At 38.6% G+C, this 16357-nt stretch overlaps 2 protein-coding genes across 3 annotated transcripts in view; both read right to left on the bottom strand.

Annotated features, from left to right (window-relative positions):
* SPAG1 (sperm associated antigen 1) overlaps nt 1-9514 on the bottom strand; it is a 35908-nt gene extending 26394 nt beyond the window's left edge. The window contains exons 1-6 of the mRNA XM_039706320.1: nt 9373-9514; nt 8675-8834; nt 8232-8357; nt 4129-4196; nt 2109-2227; nt 1542-1647 (exon numbers count right to left, since the gene is read on the bottom strand). Coding sequence (XP_039562254.1) covers nt 1542-1647; nt 2109-2227; nt 4129-4196; nt 8232-8357; nt 8675-8834; nt 9373-9512 — 719 coding nt within the window. The 5' untranslated portion in view covers nt 9513-9514. The remainder of the gene's footprint in view (nt 1-1541; nt 1648-2108; nt 2228-4128; nt 4197-8231; nt 8358-8674; nt 8835-9372) is intronic.
* A 2489-nt stretch (nt 9515-12003) lies between these two features.
* Nucleotides 12004-15982, bottom strand: POLR2K (RNA polymerase II, I and III subunit K). 2 transcript variants are annotated; one of them, XM_039706360.1, is made up of 4 exons: nt 15807-15982; nt 13622-13685; nt 12815-12907; nt 12004-12390 (listed from the first exon to the last, which is right to left on the bottom strand). In XM_039706360.1, exons 2-4 carry the CDS (start codon nt 13680-13682, stop codon nt 12368-12370), a joined length of 177 nt encoding a protein of 58 aa, XP_039562294.1. In that variant the 5' UTR covers nt 13683-13685; nt 15807-15982; the 3' UTR covers nt 12004-12367. The 2 variants fall into 2 exon arrangements, with proteins under 2 accessions (XP_039562294.1, XP_039562295.1); XM_039706361.1 differs by having other exon boundaries at nt 15881-15975.
* Between the last annotated feature and the right edge of the window lie 375 nt (nt 15983-16357).

The following is a 16357-nucleotide window of genomic DNA, read 5'->3' as shown; positions in this document are numbered from 1 at the left end:
CACTGCAATAGGCACAATTTCCTTGTAAAAACAAAACATGGTTGAAGAACAATCTCAAATCCTTGTCCACAAATGTACAACAGGTGGAAAACAAAAAAAATAATAAAAGCTCTATGCAGCTATGATCTCAGTGGGATAATCTGTGCATGCTCTTTAGAAAGGGTAGCAGGATGAGGAAGAAGAGGAGATGCATTCTAGTCTAAGCAGTGATTCAATGTGCAAAGGTTTGTCTTCATACAAGAGGAACAGGCAAGAGACTGACAAGCCAGTCAAGAAAGCCAATGGGTAAGAAGAAGAGGTCAGACTCTACATTTCCATTCTCACCACAGATGACCCCTTCAGGTTATTTCCAATTCACTCCAAAACATTTTACTTAAATAGTTATAACTCTAAGAAAATAGATTCCAGATAGGATTAGAAAAGTGACCAGCTGGAACAGCATGGTGTCACTGTCATACATTTCAGAAGGCATAGAATGCCCCACGAGGGTCAAAAATGGAAAAACTCTCCATTAGAAAGGATTCTGCCTATCCTTAGTTATTAGTACCTTATTTATGTACCAAAAGAAACAGTTTTACTTATTTTTATATTCTGTATTTTGTATTTTATTTATTGTATATGAAATACAGCTATAGACTTTTTTATGTTGGTGTAAAAAACCCAAACAAAACAGGAAAGACCTTTAGGCTGCAATTAAAGAACAACAAAAAAACCCAAACCCATCAGACATCAAATGCCTCAGTTAAGCAGCTTGTGCTCTATGAATATTATTAAAAGTGTGCACACACAGACTCACATACACATATCTACCTAGATCAGCAATCTCCTGATAAATTTTCATAAGCTGTTCTACAAAATCCTGCCTCCTTCAGTATGAATGATACTTCCTAAACAGAAATCTGTTATTTATTTTATTGCTGTTCCACACTATTTCTATTCATTATTTTCTCCATACTTTTCTGCACCAACCACAAATGTATTTACATTCTCCTATTTTTTAAGGTTATCCCACTATAATATCATAGCTCATTAATTATCTTCACATTTCATCTCACAGTAGTGTCATATCATTACTGGTAATTAATACCCCAAGATTCCCATGTACTCTAAATTTCTAAACAACTTTGACACTTCTGATTTCTGGGTTTTTTTAAAGTCCTTATCATTTCAAAGCAAAGAGTTAAATTACACTTGTAATTATTTATTTTCTCAGCGCTCTGATTATCCTTTTATTTTTGTAAACATGCCCTTGAATCTCAATGGTTTAAAAAAAACTGAGCAAGTTTGTGACACCTGCAGATTGCATTCCATCACTTTCTAGTCCCTTCTTTTGATAAATCAAAATTAATATGAGGATGGACCAGTGCTTGAAATATTCTTCTATCAAATCTTTCTGCCTTTTTGAAAATAGTCTAACTGTCACTAAGACAATTAGAAGCACTAATTGCTTCAATAAGAAGTTGCTTCAATTACACTGGTCTAAAACCAACATTCCCAAGTAGGAGTTGTTAAAATAAAAGAACACAATCGTATTTACTCACCGAGTGTAGTATGTCACTGCTTCCACATAATCGCCAGTGGCAAAGGCTTCATTGCCCTTTTCTTTTTCACGAGTAGCAACAAAAATTTTCTCTCTCTTTGTCATTCCTAGCAAAAAATATTTCTACATAACAACAACTAGCAACTTGCACAGATGTAACCAAAACAGTGAGATAAAAGACTCTGAATCTCATAGTCTGCATTTTTTATAAGTACAGGGCTTGCTAAAAGACAAATTTGTATTTTATTTTCTGTAATAAAACACTAAATTCTTCTGATAGGCATACAATTCAGCATGCAGAAAAAAAGTTGTCTAACCTCTACCATTCATTTATAATACCAGATGTATGCTCTACTTCTTTACCTTGTGCTCTCAACTAAACATAAACATTCTTACTGTTTATTAAGCAAGACTAGATTTTTTTCAAACATGGCTTCAAGCTCACTTGATGATCTAACAACTTTTAGCATCTCTAGGTGCTGAAAACTAAAGGCACTCTATGATATACTTCTTTAAGTAGCATTCATACTCTACAACACAGTATTACAACTAAAAAAAATTATGTTACCAGTTGTGTCAATTTTCTTTTCAATTATGGGTAGACTTGGCTTACTGAAGACTCTTGCTTTTGAGTTACTTTCTTCACAGTCTTCATCAATTTTAGAACATTCCTTTTCCACATCAAACCTTTAATTAATAAAATGACCAATTCAATAATGCTGCATAGCAAGACTCAGCTGACAGAAAGGCATATTGTATTTTCATTATAGACCAAAGGAAAAGAGATACAGGCTGTGTTCAGTTATTGGTGACCATGAAAAATCATTGCCTCACCTCCCCACCATATTCCCCAAAAAAGACAGGTAAAATTTAAGAAACAGTATCATTAGGCTCTATCCCAGCCCCATCAAACATCCCCATTAACCTTTGCCAAAATAACTAAGAAACCACTTCAAAGCAATTTATATTGTAAACTTGAGACATGACATTTCAAAGCAGCTCTAAAGCAGCTTTTGAAAACAGTGTTTAGGAATGTATATCAAAGAAATATTGCTGCTGTAATACTGTAAATAAATATAGTAATAATCTAAAATTTTACTAAATATAGTAAAATATAGTAACTGTACAGAAACATTGTTCTTACTGCTTTTCTGTGTAGGGTGTAATGGAAAATAGCCTTTTCACAATAATCTGGACAATACGAATGTTTCTTTCTGAAATCAAGATACTATTTTGAAAATTTCTCCAACTCAAAATCTTTTCATGTAACACTAATTGTTCTATATTTTGAATCTGATCTTTTGCTAACTTACTTTTACCTATTTATTATAAATTAACCACATTTCAAATAAATGTTTGTAAAATAAGAAGCAGAACACTTTGTTTAGAAATTGCCTAAACAATTATTTGAAAGCTTTGAAATTTTCCTCAAGGCATTTTAAAACCATGACATGCTTTAAATTGGAAAACATCTTTCAGACAGCTCTGTTTCAGTGTACCCATAATCCAAAATAAATATACTCTATGGGAAAATTCACAACCTGTACTATTATCAGCATGCTAAAGCACTTAAAGATTGTGTATATAAATGTGTAAACAAAATCTGTACAATTACTTTGGAAAGATACAGTACCAAGAGTAAAGAATAAATGAATAAAAGAAAAATTCTGCAACAATTAATAAATGAACAATTTATTAATTGTTGCAGAAATTGTTTTTATATCCTAATTTCTTTGTCCCCATTTGAGCAGAAAGACACCAATTTCTGAAAGATACGTGCATAAAAATAACTGATATGCGAAACTTATGCAGAACAGGGTTTTTGTAAGGGCTTTGGGGTAGTTTCATTACCCAAACCCCACAATATCCCAATCTACTGCACTGGAAATTTGTGTCTCCTCACTCTGATTCTAGAGCATTATATTCCAGATTTCAGGAACTACAGAAAAGCTTCTACTATATACAACACAAGAATGTGCTTTTTGCTTTCCATGTTCAACAATTTGGGCATGAACCTGTCACATAACTTGGGAGGCTGATGTGACACCATTACCTGATGTAGAATCTCTTTGCATCAGAGCTCCATCCATTCTAAAATAGTTACTGTCTAAACCTCTATTACGTGTAATTGCATCTGAGTAAACTGATGCACCTGCCTGAAGCTCATTCTTTGAGGTTAGTGAGGTTCAGTGGAGGAGTAAGTATTCATCAGTGTTGTTTTCAGTGTAGAACTATGGCTTTAGATACAGAAAAGTCCATGTTTCTAAGTCCACGTTAACTAACCCTAGAACTGTTTTCAAAAATCTCATAAATTAAGTAATCAATTTTTATTTTTTTTTCTGCTGGTTTACTATATTTCACACAGCTTGTACAAAAGTGTAGATTAACTTGTTCTCAGCTGTTAGCAACACAATGTGTCATTTGCATTTTAACAGAACATTTATTAAGAAAAGCCAAAGTTTCATCAGTGTTACAGTTCCCTAAAATGCTGACCTTAATACTATGTTTCTGCAAAATACACTGTGTTCCCTAGTTAAACAAATAAGTTAAGATTTATTAAAAACTGAAATATAAGGGATTAAACCTACTTGTCCCATTCACTGTAATCCCGTGGTATGTTTTTCTTGCTTCTTTGTTTGTTTTGCAATTTTTTGTTCTAAAAGAGAAACAAACAGCCATCTTGTAAGACAATTTGTTGCAGTGGAATTCACAGTGGTTTTTTTGGTTTTGTTTCTGCAGTACCTATATTCCTAATAACCAACAGTACTCATGACTAAGTTCAGTCTTGAAAATGTGGTTTAAAGAAAATCTTTCACATTTCACATATCATTGCAATCTGAGGGGCTCCTGAGTTCCACACTTTTTTTCCACTGTCCTGTCACATCAGTGAGGCACTGAGTGAAACTTTCTAATTAGTATCTTGTGATGCCATCTCCCCAACCATCCTTTCAACACAGCAAGGGAGAACTCGGTCTTTGGAAGACCCAGCCTCATGATGAGGTGTTTGACACTCAGAGTGAGTCAGTAACCTGGTTTTAGGCTTCCCTTTCCCAAGAGAATTCAAGGCACAGATTTTGGTAGTCCCTGGAACACTCACAACAAATTTGCAAATAAATGACTTCAAAGTAGTGTCTGGACTTCTTTTCACCATTTATCACTTCACTAAAGCCAATTCCAAGATTATTTACATTCATTTTAGATTTTAGACAAGCTCCATCATTGAAGCTTGCCTTACCTAAAATTTATCTTGAGGACCTTCCTGCAGCAATCAGTTCTGACAATCAGACTTGACTGCCTTGTATCTCAACCCATCTCCTACACTAATGGACTCTTTTTCTCTAGCTGTCACCTTTGGCATCTCTTCTACCTCTGTCATAAGACTATACTTCTTCTATGCCCCTCCCTGATTGCTGACTTCAAAATACTTAATAGCAAGGTGTGGTTCCAAACAGGTATTTCACAGTGGAACAGCCAGTTCATAAATTCCCATCTACCCTATCCTGGCCATTCAGTCCTCCTCTTACCTTGCAATCCAGCATTCACTCAGTTAGACCAGTGTAATTCTTTGTAGAATTGCATATTTACAATTTTCTGTTTAAACAAACAATCTGATAGAGATCACAGTACAATCTCCAAATATCTGTACCAGTCCAATTCAGCATGATAAACTAGACCAAAGAAATGACCAGAAGCTTCCCAAACTCACTTTACCAGTGGTGACACTGTAACGAGGACATGCTTCTGCAGCTGGATGTAAACACCTCAATTTACATAATGCAAATGTGACCCTTCCTGTAAACACTTCTGACTATCTATAATGTTAGGTTACACAAACTTTTGTAGTATATAACTCCAGAATTACTCTTAATGTTATGTCTCTCAGGAAGCAAGATAAAATGACAAATATGTTCAGTAATCAACACATGTTTAGAGGAGGGAACTCTTAAATATGCCTTCCTGAAACATGAGTTATCCTTATATATCCATCCTGGTGCATACTAGTAATTTAATGAATATCAAGCATTTTTTTTTCAACCAAAGTCCTTAACTTAAATGAGAAAAAATACTGCAGCTCTCAGAAGAGACTCTCATAATGTACTTACACTAATGCAACTCCAGCTTAGAGAGAGAACTACAACATGTACATTTAAGGAATGAGGAAGAAACATTGACTCAAAAAACCACAATTAAAAAAATTCTATCTTTGAAATAATTGTAATCAAGTTGTGGTTCCAACAGAATCAGGAATTTCCCGATCAGTAATATTTCAGAGGATCTCATTCCAAGAGGCTTTGATAAAAAATGTACACTTGCATGCCATGGAACTCAAAAAAAAGAAATCTCTGTGCTTGTCATGTTTTCTGCCATAATTCATAATGCATGAATCCCACTGGGTCTGAAGCTCACTGAACATTTTCTGGACCAAAGATGAACACACAAATTGGCTTTAGTACAGGTGACACAACTTGGGCCTGTGGGCCCTGTGTGCTGTCCTAAAACATTACTATTCTGTGGTAGCTAACCAGTGTTAGTTTTTAACTCAGAATATCCAAAACAACACAAAGGCTATTAGATCCTACCATGGTGGATTTTTATAACATAAAACTTGTATGCATTTGGATGCCCTGGGCTGTGGCATGAGGAGGTATATTAGGATACAAATCTTTCTGGAAGAGTGTTAGAAAGCCGTGTTTGGCAAAGAAGCCTAAGCTGAAATCCCATGAATACAGTCTTTTGAATATTAATATCTTTAAACATATGCTTTACTTCTCTCCTGGATAAAATGAGGCAGCAAAAATAATAATTATGCAGTGTGGACAGTTAAGACAGTTCTGGGCAGCATGATAGGAAAACAAAAAATAAAGAAAAAAAAAGAAAAGCTGATTATGTACATTATTCAATTTTTTTTTGAAATTTCATGTTGCAGGTATAAATTTAGTGTATGCTATACAAACAGCTTCTTTTTATTCAGTAGGGATCTAGTAGTGATATAACTGTACTGCTGCATAAAATGTTTCAGGCTTTCCTTCTCTCTTCCAGGACAGGTTACAATTCCTTCAGAGGCAGCCTGCTTAGACAAAAGGAATAGAAATCACATACCACAGGTAAAGCATAAAGGTATATCTAGGTTTCCTGGGTGATAATGCTAACACAAAAACCTAGTAGGGAGAACAAAAGCTGAAGAACAAAAGAATTTGATCTGAAGACTGCTGTATGGTTTAAAGGAAGAGGGGGAAAAAAAGGGTGAATATTTTGTCTTTGAATGGAGAACACATCCTCTTTAGTAACATGGTGTATCCTAGATTTCAAGACAGTTTCCATCATTTTATACTGGCATTCTAAACTGGATTTACTGAGTTCACATGGTATTAAACCATTTTCTGTTCTAGCCTTTATACAGGATATGAATCAAGCATAAAGCTATAGTGGCACAATCCATCTCAGCAAAGCAGGACAGTCAAGAGGAACATACATTGCAAAATATGAAAGAGCACACATTAATTTAAAAAAACACAAAACAAAACAAAAAAAAACCCACAAAAAAACCAAACATAAGCACACCTTAGTTTCAACACCAACCACTTACAAAACATTCACTGGAATCCTCAGCCTTTTGTATAACCTCAGCCTTTTGTATAACCACATAACAGAGACTGCCTAGCTATCCCAAATGTCTTGGTCCAACATCTATGTACCAGCTGACAACAAGAAGTAGTTTCTGACAACATAAGAACACAAATCAGGCATTTACTAACACATAATTATTCAAGAAAAATAGGAATTAGTAAGAAAGATCACACGACCTGTAAGGATCTCTTCAAAATGTTTCTGACTCACAAATCTCCAAAAAGAACAATGCTTAATGAATTCCCTATTGCAGTGTCCCAGAATTTCAAAGAAAATTTTGAGAATCAAACTGAACTGACTTGTGACAATACCTGACAATTCAGAAAAATCCCATCCATACCTACTTGTCTGCCAATCTCTTCAGTACCACTGTATTTAGTATTAGCAAGAAAAGCTGGCCAGAAAAAAAAACTGATATCAGGCAGATAAATAAATGAAAAAAGAAAAACCCACCAAAATGTAAGGAAATTAATACCTGGGGAAAGAATATATTAATTTTTTCTGTAGTCATGAAGATTTAAGTCTGCTTAAGGGCTAAATTAGGAAGTATGCTGTACAACTGCTGTGGGAATACCAACACAATCAAAGGCTACATATACACCAGCACTGCCCAGTACAGGAGTGGCTATAGAGTAACAGAGGCTCTAACATCCACCCCGAGTTCCAGAGTGTTTGTTTTGGACTGGCTTCTGACTGGCCCCATGGAACAAAAGCCTGCTGGCAGCTGGAGAAAATCTCCTGGCATAATTTCATCCAGAAGAAGCCTAGTTCACATGCTTAAGCAGTACTTGGAAATACAAATCAAAGAACATAAAAGGCTGTTTAAGGAGATCTGCTTTGGCAGTGAATTCTTGATCAGAATTAAAATATTATTGCAATACACATGCTAATACTATAAAAGCATTTTTGTTTTAGCATTGGTCTCTTGCAAGGGAGCTTAAAGGTTTCTATTTTCTGGTTAACAAAATAAATCTAGTAAGAAAGCACAATGATTAGAAGTTCATACATATAAAATCTCCCAGTTTTAGAAAAACGTATCATTAACACAAAAAACTGGAGATACCTGATTAGTGGGAAGGCAGCTGCTGGAGCAACGAATGGGAGGCAAGTTATCTTGTCTTTCATTTGGTGTGTCTGTTCTCAGGAACTGTGATTTCTTATCATCTTCATTCATTTCTGTCAGCCAGCTCTGAAAATAAATAATATATTTTTACCTTAAGGCACTAGAGCAATTATCCTTAAAAAGCAGTGCTCTTAATGGGGAAAAGCAATTAAGACAAAGAGCACTAGTGGTTTTTTGAATAAAAAGTGATCTCAAAAAAAAATCTGTAGAGTTAAAATGGGCAGTTAATGTTCAGTGACATTAAGCAAGAAAATAAATTTTAAAACATAATCCTTTGATCATTTCCTCTTTTAATCAAATAATTACATTCTACTTAGGCACAAGAAGAAGATTGATAGATCACAGTGATTGTATTATGGACCACTATAAATTAGATCCTGTACCATCAGTTCACTATTAATTGCTTGCCATTCTTCAGCTGTGAAATCAGAAGCTGTGGCTGCAGGCTTGTCTTTTCTCAGAGCTCTGCTCCTTGGATCCAAACGCTCAATTCGCTTCTCACAAGCCAACGTAAGCTCAGGGTAACACCCCTCCTCACCAGACCTTTCAAATGCAAAGACAGAAATGTTAACAAAAAAGAACTGCACCACATCCTCCATGTGTAGTCCATACAGTGACTGCAGAGGACTATTTTCCTGATACAACCCAATTTTACAAACACCTAATAACATTTTTAGTAGAAAATTCCAGTTAACCTTCAACCATTTCCCAATGCCCACATACACAGTTCAAAATATCACCACAGTGCTCATAAAAAAGAAACTTGTGTCATTTAAAGTAAAAGTTAAGCAGGTGTGGCACCTGAAATTGCAAGTCACACAACATGGATCATGAAAGAACTAAAAGAGAGTGGCAGCATTTAAAAAAAAATAGCATTGAGCTACTCAAACTTTTGGGTGGGTAAAAAAGGACTTGGATTTCTAGTGTTATCATTGGGATACTTTTAGCATGACTACTTTAACTTTGTACTTTGATTTTAAATTAGAAAGTCACAGGCAGGTTCAGACAAATAGAAAAGGGTTCCCTCAAATTTTACAGAACAGGAATATAATTATTAATGAAGGTAAAAAAATAAATTTACCTTAATACCCTGAGAATCTTTTCCAGGTGCTTAACATCTGTGCATTTTTCAATGAATTTGTAGTCCAGATGACTAATAGGTATTTGATATGTTTTAGTGGTTCCTTCACCCAGGAAATATGGTACTGACTCATCACCCATAACTAAATATTAAAAGAAAAAAAAAAAGTGATTCTGTAAGCTTCTAATTACATTTTGAAGTAATGCAAATTTAAGGAATAAAATTGCTCACACCCCACTCTCTCATGCAAGCAGAGCTATAAAAGAAAAAACACCAGATTTGAAGGCCTGATCACATGAACTGTCCCTGACAAGAGGCTTACTGACAGAAGTGTGAAAAATGCTTTGTAAGAGTATGCAACGCTACTGCAAGTCAGAACAATTCAGAAAGACCTCTTAAAGAAAAATTGCCAATTTTTGCCTAGCACATTCTCTGTTTTATTTAACACATACCTGTTTTAACCAAGTGGGGTAATCACAAAGGAGAAGATTGTGAAGGACACTCCTTTTTCAGAGGGAAGACATTAACCAATGGAGCATATCTAAAGGAACGAAAATCTGTCTTCTCTGTAGACAAAATAAATTCAATTTTCTTTCCTCACTAACTGCATTTTTTGGGTCTCCAATTATATTACAGGATTAATCTGAATCTTTTCCAGACATTTCTGTCTCCCTGTACCTTTGATCTGTTCATCTGCATCTTTTTCTGTGTTGACCACAAGCTCTACAGAGATGAAATTCTTCCCCCCCCCTTTTATATACTGCACAAAGCAATCAGTTAATTTTTATGAAATACAATAAGGGCAACTAGCTAGTATGCGAAAATAACCATGTGTAGTTATAAACTAAATTAAAATAATTGTGTTCTAATGTCTTGCATAATTACACACATTAATTTGTAGTTACACAAAAATGTTTACAATACAATTTAAGTATCACTTAAATAATAACTTGTCATAATTAGGTGTTGCATAGAGATTCTGCCCAAAGACTTTACGGTTTCAGTACTGGAAAAGGAAGAAGAGGCATGGAAAGAGGGATAAATGCAGGAAATCATTAAAGAAGAACAGAAGCATTAAAAGCTCATCACCACCGGCGGTTTTTCCCGTTTATTCCCGTGGCCGGGAGGGAGCTGCCCAGCGTAGCTCTCGGGCACCGCGGTGAGCAGGACTGCTGGTGGCACAGCCCGGCTCCAGCGCAGCTTCCCCAGACACGCCCGGCCCGGACCAGGGCTGCAGCTCCGGCCCGGCCCCGGGCTCCCCTCACGCTCCGCGGCCGCGGGGCCGCCCGTGCCCGGCAACTGTTGCTATGTACAGCATGGCGCCGGGGACGCGCCCCGCCGCCCCAGGCATGCCCTGCCGAGGCTCCCGCAGAGCCCCGCCGGGCTCCGGCGGCGACACTGCCGTCGCCTGTCGTTCTTCGGCACCCACCTGCCCGGTGCCGCGCTGTCGCCGGGACACGGTCGCGGCCCTGCCCGCCCCGCAGCCGGGACCGCCCGGTCCCCGCTCAGGCGGCGCAGGCGCGGCGGGGCTCAGGCGGGGAGCGGGGCTGAGGGGAGCGCCAGCCGAGGGCGGGACGGGATGCAGCGCCCGGGGGTGCAGCCCTGGTGAGCATCACCCTTGGGTTTCAGCGTAGTGTTTCGCTCAGCGGGAGCAAGCGCTCCCTCTCCCGACGCTGGTGTCCCCAGGCGCCCGCAGCAGTGTTGCCCGTCAGCTCTGCACGGCCCCGGCGCTGCTCTCCAAAGCAGGCCCGTGCTCCTTCCCGAGGGCGCCGGGGGCTCTTCGCCGCCTTTGTCCCGCAGCCAGAGGGGCCGAGCCCGCCTCCGTTTGCCGGCGAGCTTCGGCAGCGCTGCTCGTGCCCGCCCCTCCTCACCCTGCCGAGCAGCCGAGTGCACGCTGCGCAGGCCAGGCTGTGAACTGATAGCAACCGTGCAGTAAGAAAGGCTATCATTTATACCCGAGCGTATCTGGTTTCCAGGAAAAAAAAATAAATCTAGTCTTTATAACATAGATCAGGTACATAAGAAAATCTTAACAGCTCCAAAACAGCATCTCAGAATGCTCTTTTTATCCCCTATAACAAATCACTGCATTTCATTTACAAGCCAGCACAGTCATGCAGACCTTAAAAAAGATATTATTACAGTGATGAGTTAAGCAAGTTATCTCAGCACTGTTAGCACCACCAGGCACACACAAACCAGCGGTATGCTGTAGTAGCCTTCAGTGGTATTATGTAACACACATTACAAACAGCCAGATGCAAAAAGTTTTGGCTCATCATCACAAACCACCACTTATTACAGACCCCTGAAAAGTCATCTGAAAAGCAAAACAAGATCCCACTTTTTGGGGGTGCTACCCAAATAATCTTTGTAACACAGATCTAATTCTTTTCCTGAATACAAACAAGTCAAACAGCACTTAAGAAATTTCTGTTTCCACACTGCTTCTTAATGTTAAACTGCTCTCCCCCTCTTCTTTCAGGAGAAACGATTTTTTCACACTTTCAGACATCAATACTTTTGACAAGTCCACAACTGGGTGCCAGAATCGGGTGATCTGACATCCTTTTAGATTCTCTTTTTTTGAAATCCAGATCCGTTTCAAATCTAGCCTTCTATAGCCTTCTATTTATTTTCAGTAAAATTTATTCAAACCACTGTGATTTTATGCAGTTCATAGGAGTCCAAAGAACGTTTAGCAAAGTTAAAATGCAAATAAAGTTTAGATGCGAGTAATGAAAACAAAGATAACTCAAAAAGAATACAATTATCACTGAGCCTTAAAAATACTGCATACTTTGACTACAATTTAAACAACAGCTTTAGAAATCTATTGATGGAAGACAATATAGACAAAATTTAGTATTACAGTAAACTTTAATATTTCAATCTCTTAAAACACAAATAAAAGTGTGCATTTATACACAAAGAGTTTTACAGAACAAAATTATCAGAAAAGATTGTATCATGAAGTCACTATCTTCAGCAGACATCATCGAGCATCAAAAACTACCACTGGAATACTGCAGTTAAAGAAAAAAATATGTTGTGTTTGAAAAAAAGAATGGGGGAGAGGAAAAGAGACTGTCTAAGTCTAATCACAACTTTCTACATAAATTATTTCAAAAGTGATCTTTAATAAGACCCTGAATAGTATCAACAATTCACAGTAGGTTACCCAGTACCCAGCAGACTACAGTAACTTAACGTATCATGCATATAAAATAGAAAAAAAAAAAGAGAAAGTGCCAGAAAAAAAAACCAAAACAGGTGCCAAATAACACTGCAGACAGAGATTGTGCTATAGTAGTTTGCTCTACTGTATTGATTTTTGACCCTGAAGAATTTCTATGTGACTTTTTTGAATCTTCTGTTCTGTTTCCCCTTGTCTCCATCCACAGCTTTCCAAAGGTATTCAAGTGCACTTGTAAAAGGATACATCTTTTTGTCCTTTTCTTGTACATTATTCTGTAGCCACATTCTCTGCATCTGATAGGATCTCTTGCCTTTATTTCATTTTCTGTATGACATTCTGATGTTATGGAGGAAGAAAAAGGAAGTGGGGGCAAAGAAGAACAGCACTGTTAATGCACAGATCACTTTGAAAAGTTGTGATAGACAAATTACTATTTGTGGAAAACAAACACAGCAAGTGTAATGAAACTGTATCAAGAGATCAGTGACAACAAGATACCATGAAATAAATAAAAAGAGAAAACAAAAAGCAAGCTTCACTTAAATTAAGATAAAAGAGAATCTTGCTAAAAATCACTCAAATATTACTGCACAGAACACATTCCACACTTGATACTAGATCATCTACTAATGAAAATTTCAGTTCATCCCTCCAAAGCCCGAAGTCTATTGTCTTAAAAGACAAAATATTCCAGGGATTCCTGAAAATCACCAATTTTTAAGTTGTTGATTTATCTATAGGTAAGATGGAATTTGACTACTGTACTTCAGGGAAAGCTGAGTGCCCTTGCAGCACTGTCAATAAAACACACAGGGATTGAGGAGCTCCACACAGCAACACAAGCTCTAGGGAATTACCTCCACAACACTGTGTATGTACCCCATACCTGTGTCACCATCACTGCATAAAGCTTTAAACATCATCAGGATATACACCGCAACTATTTGTATCTATGTACCCTTCAGTATAATGACAAAGCACTATTCATTATTAAAACACCAAATGTCCAGTAACAAGTAATAAAAAAATCACTAATGTCTTTTTCTTTACCTCCACAAATGTAAATCATTGGCTGCTGCTTTGGAGGCTGAACGTCCTTCTGTGAATCCATGTTCTAAAACAAAAAATACACAGCATGCACATTAGCTTGGGTTTGGGATTTTTGGTTTGTTTTTTGTTTCCAAGGCATACACAGTCACTTTAATATCTCAAACCAAAGATAAGAGAACATGAAATCACTTCCTTAAAAGTAAATACAAACAAATTCCATTTATATTTGATGCACAGGACATGGGTTAATTCAGGTTGAAAGAGACTTCAGAAAGTCATTTAGTTCAACTTCGTATAAGCAAAGTAACACCAGGTTCTACAGAGCTTTACCACTCTGATATAGAAAACCTCTAACAATGAGGACAGCTATTAAACAGTATTTTAAACATTAATGACCAATGAGTAATATTTTTTTCCTCCTTCCTGCCAACGTTAAGAATTTTCTTCCTGGAAATATAAAGTTCAATAATTTCTTATACGCAACTCATGTAACAATGGTGCTAACAAAGAAGGTAAGCCTTGTCATCTTTTGTCCCCCTCTGACACACTACCTAACCTGATACACTATTTATTGTTCTAAGGTATTAGAAATACTGGGAACAGACTGAACTGGGAACAGAAGAGTAGCAGAAATTAAAAAGCAAAACAAATCCCCAAACAAGAAGGGGCCATAGAGATGAAATTCGACCCTTCAAATCCTACCAAATCAAGAGTAATAACTCTATTCTCCAAACACCTCTCAATGTCCTGCAATGGTTCTGATTGTTCAGACTTATTTGAAGACAAGTATTTCTTCATGACATCAGACTAAATAGTTACATATTCTCCACACTCTACAAATCTTTAAGTAATCCTATTCTAACATGTAAATGTACTTGCAACAGTGAATTCTAAGGTGGTTACTGTACATAGATAAACACTTTTTTCCCCCACCAAATTTAAGTCTAGACAAGAACATTTCCTATTAAGTTTTTTGAGGCTGCTGTTTTCTGTATTGCTCTTCTGTCTGACACAGAAGACAAGAATTCCTAACCCTTATGCCAGTGAATAGCCTTCTTCATGCTTCCTTAGAATGATAGCTCTCAGATGCTTTTGCTTAATATTACAGCAAATATTATTTCTCTCATCTTTAGAGTTTGTTTCAGCATAAATACAGCTGGGAAAACTATGATACTGAAAACAGGACAGGGACATTTCATACTTTAGGAGCCTGATCAACACTTAATAAACCATCTTTTTAAAACTCCCACTATGTCACTCCATTTAGGAGAACTGGAAAGAATCCATTAAAATCTACAGCTTTCAAATATGCTACACCACAATCATAGTGTCATAGTGGCATCTTAACTCACGTGCTGCAGTTTTTTTGTGTTAGCACATTGCAGTAAGATATGAGTAGTCACCCATTACCACTGGAAAACAGCAGACTCTTCTAAAACACAGAGCTGAACTAAAGTGGATGACAGTTGTAGCTAAATAACTTGGGTTAGTGCTGCTTGTGCAGCAAAATTATACTGCTGCTCAGGGCAGCAGTGAACTACAGTTCTGTGTTTTGCAAGGTGGTACCATAGCTCAGCTGGCCTTCACACACCCTGCAGCACTAAGTGCCACCAAGCTGACAGAGCCAAGAGGCCAATTCATGCATGAACACGTGCTGGGGTGCAGCCAGAATCCATTGCAGAGACATGGGGATACCATGTGCAAGTCACCTCACCAGATCACAGAATGGGAAAGGATGGAAGGGACCACAGTGGGTCATCTGTCCAACCTCCCTGCCTAAGCAGGATCACTCTAGAGCACATGGCACACGAGTGCACCCAGATGGTTCCTGAGTGTCTCCAGTGAGGGGGACTCTGCAACCTCTCCGAACAATCTGTTCCAGTGTGCGGTCACCCGCACAGTAAAGAAGTTCTTCCTCCTATCCTGTGCCTCAGTTTCTGCCTGCTGGTCTGCCTGCTGCCTATCGTCCTAGTGCTTGGCACCACCAAGAGAAGCCTGGCTTCATCTTCTTGGCACCCCTCGCTTCAGATATTTTTGCATATTAATGAGACCCCCTCTCCGAGCATCTTTCATGCACCCGTAAAGGAGGCCAACCCGCTCACGTCCCGCAGAGCTCACGAAGAAGGGCAGGCAGCCCTTCTCACAGCCACGGGCCCCAGGCTGCCCATCCCGCCCCAATTCCGACCTCCCCCGCGGTCCTGCGGGTCTGGCACGCAGAAGCGAAGCCCACGAGGCTGGTCCCGGCCTTTCCCTGCCCACCACAGCCGCCGCAGCGAAGGGAACACCCGAAGGCCCGCAGCAGCGAAGGGAACACCCGAAGGCCCGCCGCAGCCGCTCACCGCCTCCCCGGCGCACGCCGATGACGAGCGCGCGGCGCCCGCGGGGCGGGCCCTGCTCGGCCCCGCCGGAGCTCCGGCCTCCGTGCGTGAATAGTAATGAGGCTGGGAAAGCAATGAATATTCCGTGCTGTGCGCTAACCACCTGGGGAAAAAAAAAAAAAAAAAAAAAAAAAAAAAAAAAAAGCACACAGATTTTTTTAAGACACAGGCTTCCATTATAGCAGCGTCAGTTGCCAGTGAAGAGAGTAGGCAGTTGCATGGCTAGGTAAAATGAGCCCAAAGGTACCCGGTGTTTTTATTCTTTTATTTAGCTGTACCAAACATATTCGGGATAGAGAATGCCCCGCGCCAGGTCTGGTCATACGGCTGCGGAGTTTTAAATCACCGAGGTGTTCTA

Source organism: Passer montanus, unplaced genomic scaffold (genome assembly GCF_014805655.1).
Source record: "Passer montanus isolate IOZ18808 unplaced genomic scaffold, ASM1480565v1 scaffold19, whole genome shotgun sequence".
Lineage (NCBI taxonomy): Eukaryota > Metazoa > Chordata > Aves > Passeriformes > Passeridae > Passer > Passer montanus.
This window is presented reverse-complemented; position numbering and strand designations above follow the sequence as displayed.